Below are 18,818 nucleotides of genomic sequence, written 5' to 3' on the forward strand. Positions count from 1 at the left end.
CAAGGTGTGTACTAACAAGTAAAATGTCAAAAATTCTTAGCTAGTCTCTGGATATAAGCCTACACTACAACATGTCATTAGAATTAAGTAAGAAAGTGAAAAATGTAAGCAATCAATGATATGTTGTCACAAAAATTAAAATTCACTACATTTTGTCAACTTTTATCTGTAACTTCTGTTGTTTTGAAGCCCCACTTTATTTTCAATTAATTATTATTTATGAAATATAATTATACTTAATCCATACATTATTGTATCCCGAATTTTCTGGATTGTTTGTCTAATTTTGAAAAAAAAAATTATACAAGATTCTTTATATAAGAATCACCAACTCTTTGACAGTTATAACAGATCAAATGAAATGTTTTTAAAATAAAAATAATATAAAATATGAGGGTGTTACTTTAAAAACAAATTTTAAATATTTTTAAACCATAGATTTTAAAAGAGATGCATGTGTTTTACGTTAATAAGTAGTTACAAGCAACTAAAATATAAGTAACAAATATTTTCAGCAAAATCTCTGAATTTCTAAATGTACTAAATGACAAAATCTGTGTAATATGGTCATAATGTTCTGTTTTCAGACAGAGATGAATGTCTAGATCCCATCTACTCTTGTGATGAGACAAAACAATGTAAAAACACACAAGGCTCATATGATTGTGTATGTAAACAAGGTTATCTATTTGTCAACAATACGAAGCCCTGTAAAGGTTAGTTTTAACCTTTTTGGAAAAAATTGCATTTACATGCATAACTTTAAGGGGTAAACACTTGAAATGATTTATTTATCTAAATAAAGTTTATTATTACTTAATGAATAATTTATATAATCTTATTTTAATTGTTTGTATATTATCACATTATCTTATATCTTCTTCAGTGAATTTTTGCAGTTTCCCAATGCAGCTGAGATTGAATATTGTACCTGATGCAAATGTTTTTATTTACAACACAAAACAGTTTATCTCTCTTAAATTAAATATTGAAGATAGTGTAAGACTGTTTATAATGTTTTATTGTTATTTGTCGTAAAATATTACACTAAATACATATGTGGTCTTCCATTAATGAAGGCGCAATTATTGTATCATTACCACTACTAACACATCTTTCCTACTATAGCATTAAATGTCACAAGAAGCTAGACACTGCCCCTAAAGTTTAATCACACTTCAGCAGCAACTACCCCCCTCCCCTATCCCCACCACTTCAAATAGGCAATAAAAGTTATAATTGTTTTAATTTTGTTTTTTTAATGACACATTTTTGTCTTTTGAAATTGTGTTTTGTTTTGTAAAATTATTCCATGAGCTTTGCCATTAACAAGATCATTGATCACTTTTTTATAATACAAATTAAAGGCAAAAAAACTGCTAAAATTCCATTTCAAAATTTAAGTGTTCAAAATACAAAAGTATAATGTCGAATTTTCTGAACCCTTCACCATGCATTCTTCTTCATCGCACATGTTCATACAAGTCTGACCATCACCACCCTTATATTTATAAATGTGTTTTATCTATGGACTTCCTGTATGCTACAAAAGTATTATAAACATTATATTATTTAAAATAAATAAAACTATTTCAGTTAAACAAGTTTGGTGGAGATAAAGTGGGAAAAGAAATTCTTCCATTTGTGATTTCAAAGTTCACGTAAGTATAATAATATCAACTGTAATGTTGAATGAACACTTTTCAAACCTATCAGTGTCAATAATAATAAACCCACCATATTCTAGCATTGTTTTTATTTTTATTCTCTGATAAGCACTTGATGCTATACAAAACTGAACTTGTCAACAATACAACATGTCTAGTCATTTCACTTTAGTTTGATAATAATCTAGAAAATCAGCATAATACTAATTCAATTTTTTTTTACCAATTATAATTTTGTAATCATTTACAGGGATGGATCTATCATAGTTCATACAGCCATTGTGGTAGACCTGACTTATACCAGCACTCCTGCTTATTCTGCATCCATGTACGCCATCAGTTTAAAAAATATACAAAATATAACTATCGGTTCTGACATCATAGAAATCATGAATGTTTTAGTACTAAATCAATCAAGTGAGTTATAAGTTCAAATTATAAATAAAATTGTTGAAGCCTTCAAATAATGTCAGCTTGTCTTTACTGTTCTGTTACACAGCTAGATGATATATTAATAAAATATTTTACAGATATGTTTTTTTCTAGTAGCATAAGGCTGTTTTTAATCCACCTACCATTCATAATATATACAATATATATCTGCATTATTAATATAGTTCGCATAAAAAAAAAGTTATGATTCTCAGTATGTGAAGGGAAGGTGTGGTCAGCACTTTGCCCAGTAGCCTTTACTTTCCTTAACATAAGTTAGTTACCAATGAGAGCTGGGTAGACTAAGAGAAGTTCTACTGCCTTGGACCCAAGTCAAACTCAAGACTTATGGGTTAGCTGTCTAGCGCTCTACTGCTTAGGCCACACAGTCCCCCAGTTCACATAGTAACCAATCTTAATAATTCCTGAAAATATTTTCAATTGCAGATATACCTAGTCAAACAAAACATTTTTATCAGCTGTTTATTTTCTTCAATATCTGCTAATTCTCATGTTAATTATTAGTTCCAGACAATACTTGTGACCTGTACACTCAGTTATATCAATCATGTTCATCCAATGAAAATTGTTACGAAAATACTCAGAATCTTACAGAGTGTAAGACAATTATAAAAGATACAGGTATTTCAAAAATTGACAATATATTTTTATTTAAATAACTTTATTTAGCTACATTTGTCTGTAGGTAAATCAAAATGTGCTAACTTTATATTTGATGTAATTACTTTATTAACAGACAGGTTGGCCCTAATTCTAGGACTTTCAATTGGAATTGGTGTGTTTATCATCATTGTTGTGGTTATTGCTGTTTATGTTATTGTTCATCAAAAGAAGTTAACTAAATACCATCTATGTTCAAAGCCTATTAATGAGTAAGTATATAGGCCTTATCATGTACTTACATGCATTTACTTTTTATTATTAAATCCTGTCAGTAATTATAAAGTAATGGGGATCATTTAGTCAGAAAATTACTAGGCTAAAGACTAGCACAGGACAGAGATGCCTGGAAATCTCTTGTCAGTGGCATCAGTCCCAGGAGTGGTGACAGGCCAACCTAATCTAATCTTTGAAAATTATTTCAATAAAAATTCACATTTTTGTTTATTAATTTTATTTAACTCTGGTGGCTTTTTTAAATAAATATATATTTTACTTAGAGCTTAAAATTTTAAAGGTAAACAATGTTTTATTTTCAGATGTGTTTTTTAATCTACATTGACTAGTAGTTTAAATTCACTGAAAATGTATGTATTTTAATATGCTTTGCCTGGTGTATTTTTTAACATTTAAAATAATATGTACTTACTTAATAGACAGCGTACAAGGGAAGACTCAAGTTATCAGTCCATGGAACTACCCCCTGTGATGGCAAGTGATCCAGCTGCTAAATGTTTGAAGTTTAATAAAGTCCTTTCTCCTTTTAGTGAAACTATATACAATGAAAACATTATGTACTGACATATCAGCAAACCATTTCTTATGCTTTTAAAAACCTTAAAATATTACCACAACATTTTTGGCTCATAATAAATCCTAAATGTAAACTTAAAATGTTTTTCTTAGTAAAAAAATTTGTATAATTAATTTTATGATTATTCAGTGAAAGTTAATATCTCCTTGATGTCAAACGTTAAAATTAGATTAATAGTTGCAAAAAATGTTTCACTAAACACATTATAGCCTTTGTCATTTCCTTTCATTAACCGAACCTTATGATTATCTTATATTTCGGGTTAGGTTTAATGTTAATAATATGTTTAGAATTATTATATAAATTATAATAACTTGTAAATTGTAATTATTGTTGGTTAGTAATTGAGTATACTTTATGTAAATATTATATGTAATAATATTTAGCAATAACTTGTTCACAAATTTTTTAAATATATTTATTTTTGGTATTTATTTTAATATCTGCACACTATTATTACAATTGTTGTCTACATATTGCAATATACAACAGTTTAGGAAAAAGATATTAAAAATTGCATCACAAAACTGATATATGGTAGCCTTTGTGTTAACACTTTAGTTCACAACTTGATAAGTAGGCTAGTATAGTTATAACAGGCCTATGGCCTATAGATCCATTGGGCAGATGAAGTAGAGTTCATATGTTTCTTGGCCTTGGCATACAAAAGGAAGGAGTGGTCAACACTTTACCCAGTCGCTTTACTTTCACTGAGTCCATAACTCATGCACATGGAATACAAGATGAGCTTGCCTGACCATGACTGGGTTGTGGCTGCTGGACATAAGTTTAGATCGGGATAAAAATTCAACCCAAAGCCTTGGTAAATCGAGAAGCTGTTGGATACTGCGGCAGAAAATACACATCAAAATGATTTCGAAAGCATTGCTCATCAAAAGCATATATCCATAGAATTAAGTTTGAGAAATTAATTATTTTACCTGAGTTTGATGATATCACAAAAGGCAACGTGCTAATTAACTATGTCCAAAACAGAACACACTATCTATATTTAAAAAATGTACTTTAACCATCCCCCCCCCCGCCTGAAATTTAAGTGCACTGATTTTTCACCCCCCTTTCCCTTGAGAAAAAGAAACAGTGCAGCTTTGACTTATTCTATATGACATATTAAGTTAATTATGTCCGTCGTATAGGCTGCCATGTGACTATACTATCTTTCCCACGTGAGTCATCAGGTCTGTAATGACTGCCCTCATTAATTACATAAAGTGATTTAAAAATAATTTAATATTTTCAGCTTAATATTGCCTCGGTGTGCAGTTTACCTATTCGTCCTGAACTCGTATTTTTTACGCTGTGTTAACGAGCTGCAAAGAAGTGACAGTTAAAAAAAATTGAATAATTTTATAAATTATGTTGGGAGAAGGTGGAGCGGATGTCACCTAACATACAAAACAGTGGCGTAGGCAGGGCAGAGTTTCTTCCAGGCATCTCTTCGTGGGGGGGGGGGGGGGGAGGGGGCTTAGCCCCCCCCCCCGAAATTTTTTTACCGCCCCCCCCCCGAACGAAATGAAATGTATATAATATATATAGAAAATATATACTTTTAACAGTGTACGCCCCCCCCCCCTGAGGGCAGGGGGGTTAGGGGGGGTCAATCCCCCATAGACTCCTCGGTATATATATATATATATATATATATATATATATATATATATATATATATATATATATATATATATATATATATATATATATATAGTTTGAGGGGGGTGCGTAAATCGAAAGTTTGAGGGGGGGGGGGCAAATCGAATTTTCTGATCTGTAATTACTAAAATAATATATGGAAATATAATGTACCGGAATTATTTTAGTACATAATAGAATGGATGATCTTTAGCACAAGCTGTAACAAAACTATTTCGAATGTTGTTAGAATATATTTATTTGCTTATAATTACATCTCTGTTCTATATTATGAAAAAGGTATTACAATTTTAATCAAAATACAATTACGTAATTATATCAAGCACTATCTTAATGTACTAAAGCTTACACTCTTACAAATATTCAATATAAATATGACAACTAATGCAAATTAATATTTTTGCTGACTCTGGCAAGACAATCATATTTTCATCTAAGATTTCTGCTACTAAATGAATAGCCTACTAATTCATTGTGTTTATCAGGTAAATGCATCAGTCAAATTTGTTATTGAAGTTACACTAACTTTAAGATTTGTAGAATGATACAGGAAGTTAATTTATGTAAAGAAAGAGGGAAATAAAAAAAATCATTTATACTACTAGGCTAAATAGTACACAATTAATAAGCAAAAATGTTAATAGTATAAGTCTGATATACCTTTACTTTTTAGTTCATTTAATTAAATCTTATATAATAAGAAAGTGGTTTTGTTTCCAACATTGAACAAATACCTTTGTAATTTTTATTTAAATCTTCATGTGCATTTTAATTTTAAAAATGCATAACATTGATCACAATATGACATGTTGAATATACTGATTAAATTATAATGTAACACATATGGTTACCAGCCAAGGGGGATAAAAATATGAAGTTTTAACTCATTGAGTTGCGGCCCCTGTGTGGCTGTGGCTCTGTGGACGTAGTTGTTTTTTCATGCTTTTGTGAGCGATGTACCTGTGTCCCATGTCATGTGACATGGGACTGTGGCCGTGGGTAGTTTCATGCCTAGCCGTGTCGCACACGCAAGCCTGCTGTCTGTGGACACGGTGACCAAGATGTAGACCTAATGAAGGGCTACAGTTTGGTTTTGGCTTTGGATTTGGTTTTGGTTTTGGATTTGGTTTTATTTTTCTTCTTGGCTAGTTGGTTTTGTACTACTGTGTTGCATCGCCGTCATGGCTCGATGCTGTAAATAAAGCGAGTACTTGACAACAACTGTCGGTGTCGGTGTGTACTTAATCTCATGGGCGGGTGTACTTTTCGTCATAAATCCACTAAATCATCGATTTCCCACTTTTACTTGATCTATACAGAATAACCATCGTTGAATCTAAAAATGACATTGTTATGAGCCTGAAAACATTATTTATTTATGAAAAACCGGGTTCAAAGTAGTGTGTTCAGGGTAATTTGATCACTTTTTCGGTAAAAATAGCCATTTTTCGACCTAGAAAAGTACTATTAGATTTTGCGGAAGCCTAATGTGTTTCATATCAATGGAAAGGCCGTGACCTCCTTTCTTTATTTGTTCTAAAATTAAAGGACCAATCAAAATACCTATTTTAATGTGATTATTTTTCTACGTCATAAAGTTGTTTATTTTACTCAGTCGGGTTTTTCCGGTATGCAAATTTTTGACCTCAATTTTTTCATTGGCATTCAACGGCGGAAGCTAGTTTGCGATTGGTCGTTTCGCTTCGCAAGTAAACATTCCCTTAGTTTCAGCGCGTTGCTAAGTTTGATCTAGTTTTGTTTCTCTAAGCTTCTGTGAAATACTTACATTATTTTAACATATAATTATTTAAATTAAATATACTATTAACAGTTTAGATTAGTTTGTGTGAATTATCATAAGCAGTTTGTTTCTCTTTCGATAATGGGTAGAACAAAACACTCGCTAAAAAATACTAAAAATAGATACACACATCTAACGAATTTACTAAAGCAAGGGCACGTCCGAATGCAACATATTGCATCTAGAGTCTACCTCTACTCAATCTAGCACTATTCAGACAAGCACTGGTGCAGATGTAATATGCACATTTACTAAGAAGCTGCGGCAATGTAAGACAGTTTTTACAGACAGAAGAAAGCACTGTTACATCTAGTATGGTAGTGCTAATTGTAAACAACAGCCATGCAGAATTATTGTCGACTGTGATTTGCTTCTTGATGTTATCAATACATTTCCTTGCCCAGAGTGTAACTGTGATGTAGTGGCTACTATTGATGAAAAAAGTGTAAAGGGTTTGCTTCAAGCATGGTGTGGCAGTAAAAAAATGTTGTAAACCGTAAGTATACAACTGCAAAAGAATACAGAACAAGGCCATTCACAATAAACAAAGACATCGTCTTATCATAATTGGCTTTAGACACGAGACCATGCAAAATATACTGCTGTTTCTGCGATAGCATAATTCAGTATTGGGCCCATGCATGCTATGGCATTGCTGTCAAAAGAAGGAAACCATAGTCGAAGACTCAGTGAAGGACGCCAAAAAAGACGCCTTCGCAACAGCTTTACTACAGCTCTAGGTAAAACAAAGAAAGCCAGAAAAAAAGGAAACTAGCAGCTGAACAAGCTCAGAAGGAATATATTCAGCAACACCATACTTCAGGCAATAAATGTGGTCAATTTTAGTGACATACAGCCGTAAATTTTCTTTTTTTTTGCAACTTTTTGTTGGTTTTTTGCGTTTTTCTCAGTTTGATACTTTTGTGAACAATTATTGAAATAACTTTGTTAATAATTATCAGAACTGAACTAAATTTGTTCCAGTTACTCTGTATATATGTTCAAATAAAACGTATTGAACACTTTTGGAAATTAAAAAAAAAAAAAAATTTATTGTTGAAATAGTGAAAAAATTGGACGAAATAATGAATTTTTTACAGTGATGTATGGGAAAAAAAAGTAAAAAATAAACTATCTTCTTTTTTGAAAATGTATTCAATAGGAAGTGTTAAACACATGTATCTCCAGACTGTATTAAGTTTTTTTTAAATTTGTACAAACCATTTTTGAGTTATTTCCATTTAAAAATCGTCAATAAAATCCAATATGGCCGCCGTCACCATGGCAACGGAGGATTTAAAAAATTAAAAAAAATATTTTTATGCTTATCTCTTTGAGTTATAACTATTAGCAAAGTATTACATCTTTAGACTCGGAAATAAGGAAGTTGGTACTCATCACCCGCCCATGCCCTAACCACAACACCTCAGTTGGTAAAAGCATCCCCACTGAGTGAGGGTTACAATAATAAGCAAAATAAAGAGATAACCAGGCATATGCAAAAAATTAAAAATATATAATTAATAGAGTTTTATTTAAACATGTTGGCTTGACAATGTAGGTTTACCAATGCCCTTTCACCTCACATAGAACAAGAAATTGAATCCAAAGACAGTTCTAGAATGAAGCATTTAGTAAGGGGTCATCCATAAATGACGTCATACTCATAGGGGGGAGGGGGGTCCGTAATTTTGTGACGATGTGTGATGAGGGGGTGGGGGGGGGGGGGGTTCAAATGTTGCGACGTCACACTTTTGCAATATAAAAAAGCAATGTTAGAAAACAAATTTTAGACGTTATTTCGCGTTTTAGATAACTGTTTTAATAAATTGTAATAGTTTAAACAAGATTTTAGAAAAAATCGATGTTTTAAAAAAATTCAACTGCAATTTTGAGGGGAGTTGTAGGTTGAGGTGTGAAGTCATTTTAGGGGGAGGGGGTCTGGCTTTTTGTGACGACGTGTGACGGAATGGAGGGGGGGGGGAGGTAAAAATCGTCCAAAAAAGCGTGACGTCATTTATGGATGACCCCTAACTCCAATAAAAGGATGTAGCCAATATATATTTTCCAGAATCTTCTTCTTCGTTCTTAATTTTAGTGTTAGAAGGGATCCCCTCCAACACAATGAAGTATACATGTCAACTGGTAATGCACCATTGAGGCCATTGACTCCTATTTCAGCCCGCTTTTCTTTTTGGATTTGCTTCCATAGCCTTTGTCAAACCAAGAAAAATTTCAAGGCCGCAGTTGTTTGATTTTGGAGTTTTTGGAGTTGTCTCTCCTAGAAGAGTGGCTGTAGCCAGCTAACGAGCCTTATCTGCCTGAGGTATTGAACCACGCCAACCCCTTATTTTCTAGAATGAATTATGTAAAAATAGCACCATATAAAAGAACTATTTATAGAACTATTTATATTTTTGTGGAAAAGTTTAAATGACAATTAAATGCATAATTGAACTTGTAGTATACTAGAATGGCAAACATAAGTAACTCAAACATGAATTTAAATTCAAAATTATTTAAACACCTTGATTAAATTGATTTAATACTGCTTTAAAACCAGAGTTTCTTCCAGGCATCTCTTCGGGGGTGCTTCGCCCCACCGAACATTTTTTACCGCCCCCCCCCCCCCCCCCCGAACGAAATGAAATTTTTATAATTTATATAGAAAATATATACTTTTAACAGTGTCCGCCCCCCCCCCCCCCCCGAAGAAAGTTTACCGCCCCCCCCGAAGATTTCAAGTGCCCCCCCGGAGAAAAAAGTCTGGAAGAAACACTGTTTAAAACAAACCAAGAATAATGAAATAATTCCATTTAGGAAATGGGTCATACATTTACCTAAACGACCACAGGCAAAGTGTAGAATATAATTATGCTTGAAAGAGCTAAGCCAGGCATGAAATTAGAAAACTGACCACTGGATTGAAAGACTATGACTCGCCCATCTTATGAAAATCAGGGACTTTCATTCTGTGATTCAAAGAACAACAGGAATTGCTAAATTGCCAAGATATTTTATACATGCTGGGGTTTTATACATTCTGGTAACATATTCACATAGTGGTATTGGAAACAATCTCCATGTAAATTTTAATGTATGAATGAAAAAGGGAACATGATTTACAAACAAATATTGTTTATTATATCATACTAATGATTACTAATGTGGTTAAGCCTAGATTAGATTCAACTGTTCACTTATGGATCTTTTCATAAACCTGTGGGGGAAAAATGAAAAAAAAAACTTGTCATTGAAGTATAGCTAAAGATTAAACATTGAACATTTATTTTTAAAAAAAAAATTTCTAATTTAATCTGAACCAGTCATTGTGATCCTACTTTAAAAAATGTATGTTTCCAAATTTGTACTACTCACATGTTCCTTGTCCAAGTCATTTGTTCCAGATTCATTTAATTGATGGTATGGATTGTGACCTCTATCTTCGTCAGGATTAATTTCATTATAAGGACTGTTATCCTCTTCTAGGCTGTTGACAACTTCATGGTCTTGATTGATGGGGATTTCATTGTATGGAGTGTTGTCTATTTCTGCATTCATATCATTTACACTATTTTGATTATTCTGTATTTCATTGTATGTACTATTGGTTATATCTGAATTAATAACAATTAAACTATTTTGATTATTCTGTATTTCATTGTATGTACTGTTAGTTATTTTTGAATCTTCAGCTGGTTTATTATTAGACTTCTCTCTTAGTGGAATGTTGGGAGTAATGTCATTGTTTGAACAAGTAGCCATTTCTCTAAATGCCGCTGTCTTATTGTCTGCATCTTTCACTATTTCATAATATGTATTAATATCAGTGTTTTGGTCAGGTAAATTAGTTCCTTGTTCCTCTGATGTGGTTGGTATCATTTGATAATGTACATCAGGATCTGTATCTTGCATCTCAAGTGTATTGTAAGCATGTTTCTCCTCAGTTGTTTTGTAAAAAGTATCATCTGGTAATGGGGATGGTAGCTGTCTAAGAAAAATATTTAAGACAAAAATTAGAGCACTTCATCTTGAATGTGCTTTCATGACAGACATTATAAAGATATATTTGATCACAGCGTTATTATTACAAAGTTATAGACCTATGTTATTATTATACAATCGTTGCAGATAAACATTAAGTCCTTTTCATAATCACTACAAGTCATGTGTTCACTTAGCTCTTTGATAAATATTTTTTTTTTAAATAAATCAAAATATGCTATCTTGACTTAATTTTTACTATGAAGTTATTAAAACACATTCTTTTCAAAGACTTACGGATTAATTTCAATATATTCCTCTTTATCCTGTCTTTGTCTTCTATTTCTGCAGCGCAAGATAACAAGCACCACAATAGCTATTGTGATGATGACCAGCAGGCTAAGTCCAACAGACAATCCAATTTTTAAAGCAGTATTGTTTTCAGCATCTTAAAATATGTGTGTTTTTATTTTATATTTGAAATAATGAGTATTACTAAGACAACCATAACTATACAGTATTTTGCTACTTATAGACTATATTAGCAGTATAAGTATAGTTTCCTTTCATACTGGGGGGTCAATGAGGTACATAAATTCACCTATTTTTTTGACCTTGGCATCTGAAGAAATACCTTTACCGGATGTGAGTCAGGTACTCATCAGTGTTGGGAGGTCTCAGGGACATCTGAGAGACACTAGCCTGAGATCTGTACTTGGGACTTTTGGTTTAGCAGTAGTATATGTTACCATTAAACCACACCATCCCATTAACAATATAAGTAAATTTTAAACATTTCCCTATATATATTTTATAAATGGACTAGCAATATAATCTATTCAAATTATATATCATTTCAAATCTATAAAAAATTCAAAACAAGCACACAGTAGACAAACCAAAAAGACTGCTTATAGCTGTTAACAGAACAATGTTGTATAAAATAAATTTGCAAATTCAAACTGGATAAAGTTTTTACATTTATTTTAAAAGAATTACCTATGATTTTACAAGATGCTACAGTGTTCTCTTTGTATGATGGACTTGATGAACAGTTCTTCAAGACATAGTGCACCTCACATGAACTTGGTATCGTTTTCACTAATAAAAAAAAACTATGTATGCGCATTAGCTGTAAAACTTTATCTTAAATGATTGTAATATTTTGTATTTTTTCATGTTAAGAAGGATCAAATCATCATGAATACCTTAATTATTAACTCAAATGTTTAAAAAACTGTGTGCAATAAAATTTATTTTTACTATTCTAATGCTCACACACTAAACCTATACAAATTACTCAAAATAAGGTGGTTTTTAAAAGCTTACTTTTTTATAATGAAATGTGTTTCAATTAAGTTATATACTTGAGTTCATTGAAATGCATTAGAAAAATAAATTAGAACAAATTTTATTGACTTACATGAAGTGTTACACACAGAAACATCCAGTACTTCAATTACTTCAGAACCAATAGTCAAATTTCCTGCTTTGTTTAGTTCATAAGCAAACGTTGAAGCAGGGTCTGAGTCACTGTTACTATACAATTGATCAACCTGTAGTTCTGTATAGGCAATAACGGATCCATTTCTTTAGAAAAAAAGTAATTTTTAACAGGTGTAAGTTGTCTTAAAAATAGCATTTTAACTTATCATAATGTATTGGCATAAGTCAACATTATAAATGAAAACAATATTTTATTTTAATGAAGATATAATATTACAGTATTTACACCACAAAATCAAATTTTGTGTAATACTTACACAAGTTTATTTATAATGAAAGGCAAAATAGCTTGACCAAGTTTTTCTTTACCAAATTTAGTTAACTGAAATAAATGTTTATAGATCATTTTAGGCTGTTTTAAACCCATAAATGAATTTTTATAATTTAACATTGATTATATGCCTTTTGAAAGATTCACAAAATTGCAACAAAATTGCTACTAATTCTGATAACTATATTGTAACCCATAAATATAGCAAGAGCTTAGAGATATTTGAAGTTTTAATAGCTTAAAAGATTATTTTATTCAAACTTAAATTAAATAAACTATTTAAATAAAGCATAATGTTAAACCTTATTAACTTTTTAGTCTATAAATGTTTTGTATAAATAAAACTTACACTATCTGCAATTTTACTTGATAATGCTTTTGATTCTATCGTCGTTGAAATAAACAAGAACGGGTTTATTTTCTCTTTGGGGTACTGAAGTTGAACAGTCAAAGGGAATGAAATGTAGTTCACTGTATGGAAACATCATTGGTTGAGTCATTTGATTATATAACTTTGTAGTTTAGATGTTAATCAATGTATTTAGACATCTTGTAAGATAGTTACAAAAAGAACGCTTATAATTTTAGACAAATACTATTATTGTTTATAGAATAATTTAATTTTTAAATTATTATATGTCAGAGGCGTAGTGAGGGGGGGGGGGCAGGGGTGCGGACCGCACCGGGTGACACCGATTAGGGGGGGTGACCAAGGCAAAAATAGCAAAATATATAGAGAAAAACTTGAAGGGGGGTGCAAATTGAAAGGTATAGGGGGGGTGCAAATCAAAAACTTGAGGGGGTGTAAATCAAAAGTTTGAAGGGGGGGTACAAATAGAAAATTTGAAAGTTTGTCCCCGGGAATGGTTGCTACGCCTCTGGGGGGTGACACCATTAATTGCCGCGCTGGGTGACACCGACCTCGCTACGCCACTGTTATATGTATATAATTGTATTAGTAGTGTAAGAGCATTTCTCAAAGTAATGTAGTTCTCTTTTATCATTGATGATATCTGAATTTTAATATCAGCAAAGTGTGGACTTGAACGATCTGCACATGTATAACCACATTTACTTTCAACTTGACTTAAGTACTTATCGAGCTGTGTACACTCAGGAATGCCTACTAACTTAAGCCTTAGAATTGAACTGAGTGTGGTGTCTTTGATTGATTCCTTTATGGGATGGCATTGCCAAGAAGTAGAGCACTAGACTGCTAACCCAAAAGTCTTGAGTTCAAATCCAGGTTCAACTCAGCAGAATGTCACTGAGTTCACCCAGTTCTGATAGGTACCTAACTCTCATTAGGGAAAGTAAAGAGGTCACTGAAACAGATGAACTCTACTTTATTTGCCCCATGTGTCTTAGACATAATCAGGGAATCCTGATGTTTAAGTTCTCTAGAATTCAGCTATGCCTACCTGCTTTCTAAAAAGTACAAAAAGCAAATTATCAGCTGATATAAAAAGTCACCTGTACAAGCAAATTTGTCATTTGTTTTTGTTAAATGTCCATGTTTACAAATACATTCATATGATCCTTCTGCATTGTTACATGTTGTAGTCTTCAAGTCACACTGGTAAAATGGATCAACGCACTCATCTATATCTGTAAGTGTAAAATGTTTACAATAAATATTATAATCACAGGTTGGTTTGAATAAAACTACTTTAGTTAATCAACTAATGTTAAATTTGATAGTTAGATGAAATTAAACATTTGTCGGCTGATTTGTCATATGTCAAATGAGTGGGTTTTATTTCAATTAAAATGTGACTGAGGTGTAAATTAAACAGTGAATTAAGATGTAATTTTAGTTTGATCAAAAAAAATTTAAACTGCATAAAAGTATTAACTAAAGTGTGAAAAGAAATATTAACTTAAGCATGAGTTGATGTGTATGATAAATAAAGATGACAAAATTACTTATTTCACCTTCACAAAGTGGGCCAATTGATTTTCCATATCCTTCATCACATCTACATTCTGCTGATCCATTTATATTAAAACAATGGTCATGAGCATCTGGGCAGTAGCTAGTGTTTGAACATTCATCAATATCTGTCTCACAATGAACTCCAGTCCAGCCTGGCTTACATGTACAAGATCCATTGATATTATTGCATTTCTCAGTGTGAAGCTGAACACAATTACACTTTTCACTGCAGTCTTGACCAAATTTCATTTTACTACAAGCTAAAACAAATATTGTAAAATAATTAAAATTAATTTTTAAAACATTCATTTTCAAACTTAATTTATAAAACATTAAATCTTTGTTTTTCAGGTAGTTTTTAAATTAGTTTGTACTCAAAACAGCCATTTTTTTTTTTTTATAATTGGTTCAAATGTTAAAATATGATTTCAGCAAAATAAAAAATAAAATAAACAATAAATAAATAAAAATATAAAATACTTACGAGTGCAACCATGGTTTGATTTAAAGAAGCCTTTATCACAGACACATCTATATGATCCTAATGTGTTAACACAGATTGAATTGTTCTGGCATGGATTGATTTCATAGCTACATTCATTTATATCAGTATTACAGCCTGTGTCATTCCATCCCTTTAAACACTCACATGTTCCATTCTCAGCAAAGCAAATACCCTTTGTTACATTACATGAGCAATTTTGATTACAACTGTATCCGTTAGTTCCATAATAACATTCTGAAAACACATGGTAACAATGTAGATTTCTATAACTCGCTCTGTACACTTGAATGAATAATTAGTTTAATAATAAGTCATTATTATTACCATTTCAAGGGAGTTATTTGTGTTCAAATTGCTTAGAAATTATGTTTTTATCTTTAATAAACAAAACAAAAAAAATTTTCAGAAGCATTTTTCATTAAAATTTAATTAAATGGTTAAATATTTTAATAATTTTACTTAAATGGTGTATTAAAATACGCTCAAGAATTAGTGATTAATAAAAAAGTGTATGTGCCTTTAAAAGAAATACAAAGTTAAAAAGGATGTTCACATTACCTGTACATGTATGGTTAGTTAAGTCAATATATCCTTCTTTACACTGACATTCAAATGATCCAGGTGTGTTAATACATGAAGACAATGGCAGACAAGGAAAGGTTTCACTAGAACATTCATCTTGATCAATCTCACACCATGTCCCAGCCCAGCCTGTTTTACACTGACATCCAATTTCAGCATCACAACTTGATGTGCCTAGTATACTACAGTTACATGTAGTTGCACAGTTATCTCCCCAATGATAAGCATCACATGCTAGATGAAATTAAACATTACAAAATTATAATTTTTTTGGAAAACATCATTTGCAACTAAAATTACTTAAATTATAGACAATTATAAACTTATACTAGACTATATTATTGCTTTAAATATAATATTTTCAGAAACAAAAATGTATTCCAAATAAATAAGAGAGACAAAATAAAAATAGAACTATTAACCATAGCAGTGTAAGAAAAAATATTTACAATCTTAAATAGCAAAAGCTGGAAACATGCAGTATCTGCATTTATGATAATTGTGCTGCTATGAATAGTACATGTAAAGAGAGCAAACACAATGCAGTCATAAATTACTTCTCATTTAAATATAAGTTATTTTACCTCGACAGCTTAATTTATCATTTTGCAGTTTATAGCCTACAGGGCATGAGCAGTTGTAGGAGCCCATAGTATTGACACAGTTTCCATCACACTTGTTATTTTCTGATTTGCATTCATTTACATCTAAAAAAAAGACGTTAAATTTGAGTAGTGATTTATTTTTTATTTATACAGAATGGTTGGATATTTTCCAGGAAAATGTTGTTTATAGTTATTTTTATTCTTTAAATAATGCGTAAATTTCATTATAACAATAAAATGATTATTCTTTTTGTTGTTTTTGATACAAATATTTCAAATTATTTCAAGTTGAGGCAGAGAAATCTTTTACTAATGTTAATAAAAAAGGGTTACTAAAACCTATTAATATTTTATTATTTAATTCTTTAAAACTCCAATTGTTATAAATATAGTTAAAAAACTGTCAATTTTAAATAATGTACAAACTCACCAATGCAATCAAAGTTATTAGTGCTAAGAGTGAAGCCAGTATGACAGAAACATTGAGGTGTTCCATTTACATCTGTACAGCCTTGGCTGCAGTTAAGGTAAAAATTGAAACAAGGATCCACAGCTGAAAAAATAAAATTGTTCGGTCACAAGTTATGACATACTAAAATTAAAATGTAATTTCTCTTTTAAAAGTTTATAAAGTTAAAACATATTTTTTTATTGCTGATGCACACATTAAAATATTATCTTAATAATCTGTAAGTAAATTAATGAGTAAATATTTTTTTTTTCAAAAATATTTCTACTTTAAGTGTTTTTAAGCAATTTTTTAAAAATAAATACTATTGTTTCTGCACATGCTGATTTTTTTAAATAAGTATTTGTTTATTATATTTTAAAATTACCATCTTTTTCACATGTCTTTCTGTCATCCTTTAATCTATAACCAGGATAACAACCACAGTAGCTACTCCCTGGAACATTCAAACAGATCTGCTCACAGCCAGATTGGCCATTATTACATTCATCTATATCTGTAGAGATATTGTAGATTCTTAATTAATAGATTGATAACATTTACTTTCAATGTGATGGATACAATTTTTCAGAAGTTATTTTTTTTTAATTTAGGCTTATTACAGCTTTAAATGTTTTTGTTTATATTTTATAGTGTTTTAACTATAGCTAGATTTACAATGTGGGCTTTAAAATCAATGTTTTTTTTAATATTACCTAAGCAAGTCCCATTAGAAAGTTTTGTAAAACCACTGAAGCATTCACAAATGAAAGAGCCTGGTGCATCAATGCAGTTTTGGGAGCAATTATTTAGCAGAATACTGTTGCATTCATCAATGTCTGAAAAACAAATGATTATACAAAATTTAAATAACATCTACTGAACTATTCTAGTCAGTAGTGTTTAAAAATGAAATTAGAAATAATTAATTATCAATGAATTTGAAGTAATTAGCATATTTTTAAAAGTTAATTTAATGAAAACATTTAATGCTGATGACATTTTATATACAATAAATAAATTGTCATTCCCAATTTAATAATAAATAAAATCAAATGTTAAAACTACTAACACAATTTTTTTGTGGTAATAAGTATCTCTGTTTATCTTAAATATATGTTTGTTGTTATAGACATTAAAATTTTTATGTGGTGTTTACTGTACATTTAATTTAATTTGACTGGCCAGATAATGGTGTCAAATGGCTATCCAAATCAATGCCAAACTACTTTACATTTGTAATATCTTGTCTGGTAGCCATTTGAGTTCTGTTATCAATTATGAACCAAGTTAAACAACAATCCTATAGCCACTAAATAAAAACCTTATTTATGGCAATAATGCTGTATTTTACAGACCTGGATAGTATAATGTTCACCTATGATTTATAGTAGTACAAAATATTGTTGAAACAAACACCAAATTATTCGTCTATAAACTGCTTATCTCAATTAATGAATAATTCTTACTGATGCAAGTCCCATTGATATCTTCAAATCCTATAGGACAGTCACATGTGTAGGATCCCTTAGTATTTTTACAGTAATGATCTGATGGACAAATGTTTGGAGTTTCTACACACTCATCAACATCAATGTCACAGTTTGTTCCCTTCCAATTGTCTTTGCAGATACAGCCCTTGATACTGTCACATCGTACAGCATGGCCCTTACATTCACATTGTGCGGCACAGTTTAACCCATACATATTATCAGGACATGCTATTAGAAAAACAATTATCAACGCAAAACTTGAATGTATTTTAGGACTAGCACTGGTTTCTAATATGTAATGAGACATGTATGGGTTTAAGCTATAGAAAAATAAAATGCAGCTAGAACAGACAAAAATGGTATAGTTTTTTAAAAATAAATTTATAGTTAGGAATGTATTAAAATCCTTCAGTGAAATTTCA

General features: G+C 30.9%; 1 protein-coding gene across 1 annotated transcript; it reads right to left on the bottom strand.

Moving 5' to 3' along the window:
* Positions 1 to 9,898: 9,898 nt before the first annotated feature.
* On the bottom strand, positions 9,899 to 18,610 carry LOC131946765 (fibrillin-3-like). Its single transcript, XM_059307693.1, has 16 exons — positions 18,373 to 18,610; positions 17,620 to 17,742; positions 17,292 to 17,420; positions 16,886 to 17,008; positions 16,435 to 16,557; positions 15,827 to 16,084; positions 15,248 to 15,502; positions 14,763 to 15,023; positions 14,301 to 14,435; positions 13,177 to 13,298; positions 12,814 to 12,878; positions 12,474 to 12,640; positions 12,050 to 12,151; positions 11,348 to 11,498; positions 10,445 to 11,057; positions 9,899 to 10,286 (listed from the first exon to the last, which is right to left on the bottom strand). The coding sequence occupies exons 1-16, from the start codon at positions 18,608 to 18,610 to the stop codon at positions 10,263 to 10,265; spliced, it is 2,889 nt and encodes a 962-aa protein (XP_059163676.1). The 3' UTR covers positions 9,899 to 10,262.
* Positions 18,611 to 18,818: the final 208 nt, after the last annotated feature.

The sequence above is a fragment of the Physella acuta genome, unplaced genomic scaffold (assembly GCF_028476545.2).
Source record: "Physella acuta isolate Inbredline_101_S28 unplaced genomic scaffold, ASM2847654v3 ptg000570l, whole genome shotgun sequence".
NCBI lineage: Eukaryota > Metazoa > Mollusca > Gastropoda > Physidae > Physella > Physella acuta.

Bases quoted from the DNA above. Each gene is read 5' to 3' on its own strand.
- LOC131946765 (XM_059307693.1), bottom strand. From the start codon at position 18,610: ATGTATGGGTTAAACTGTGCCGCACAATGTGAATGTAAGGGCCATGCT. The intron at 14,436-14,762 runs GTGAAATAAGTA...TTACACTTACAG, and splicing joins AATTGGCCCACTTTGTGAAG to ATATAGATGAGTGCGTTGAT. The intron at 11,499-12,049 runs GTAATTCTTTTA...ACATATTTTAAG, and splicing joins AGCATCTTGTAAAATCATAG to ATGCTGAAAACAATACTGCT.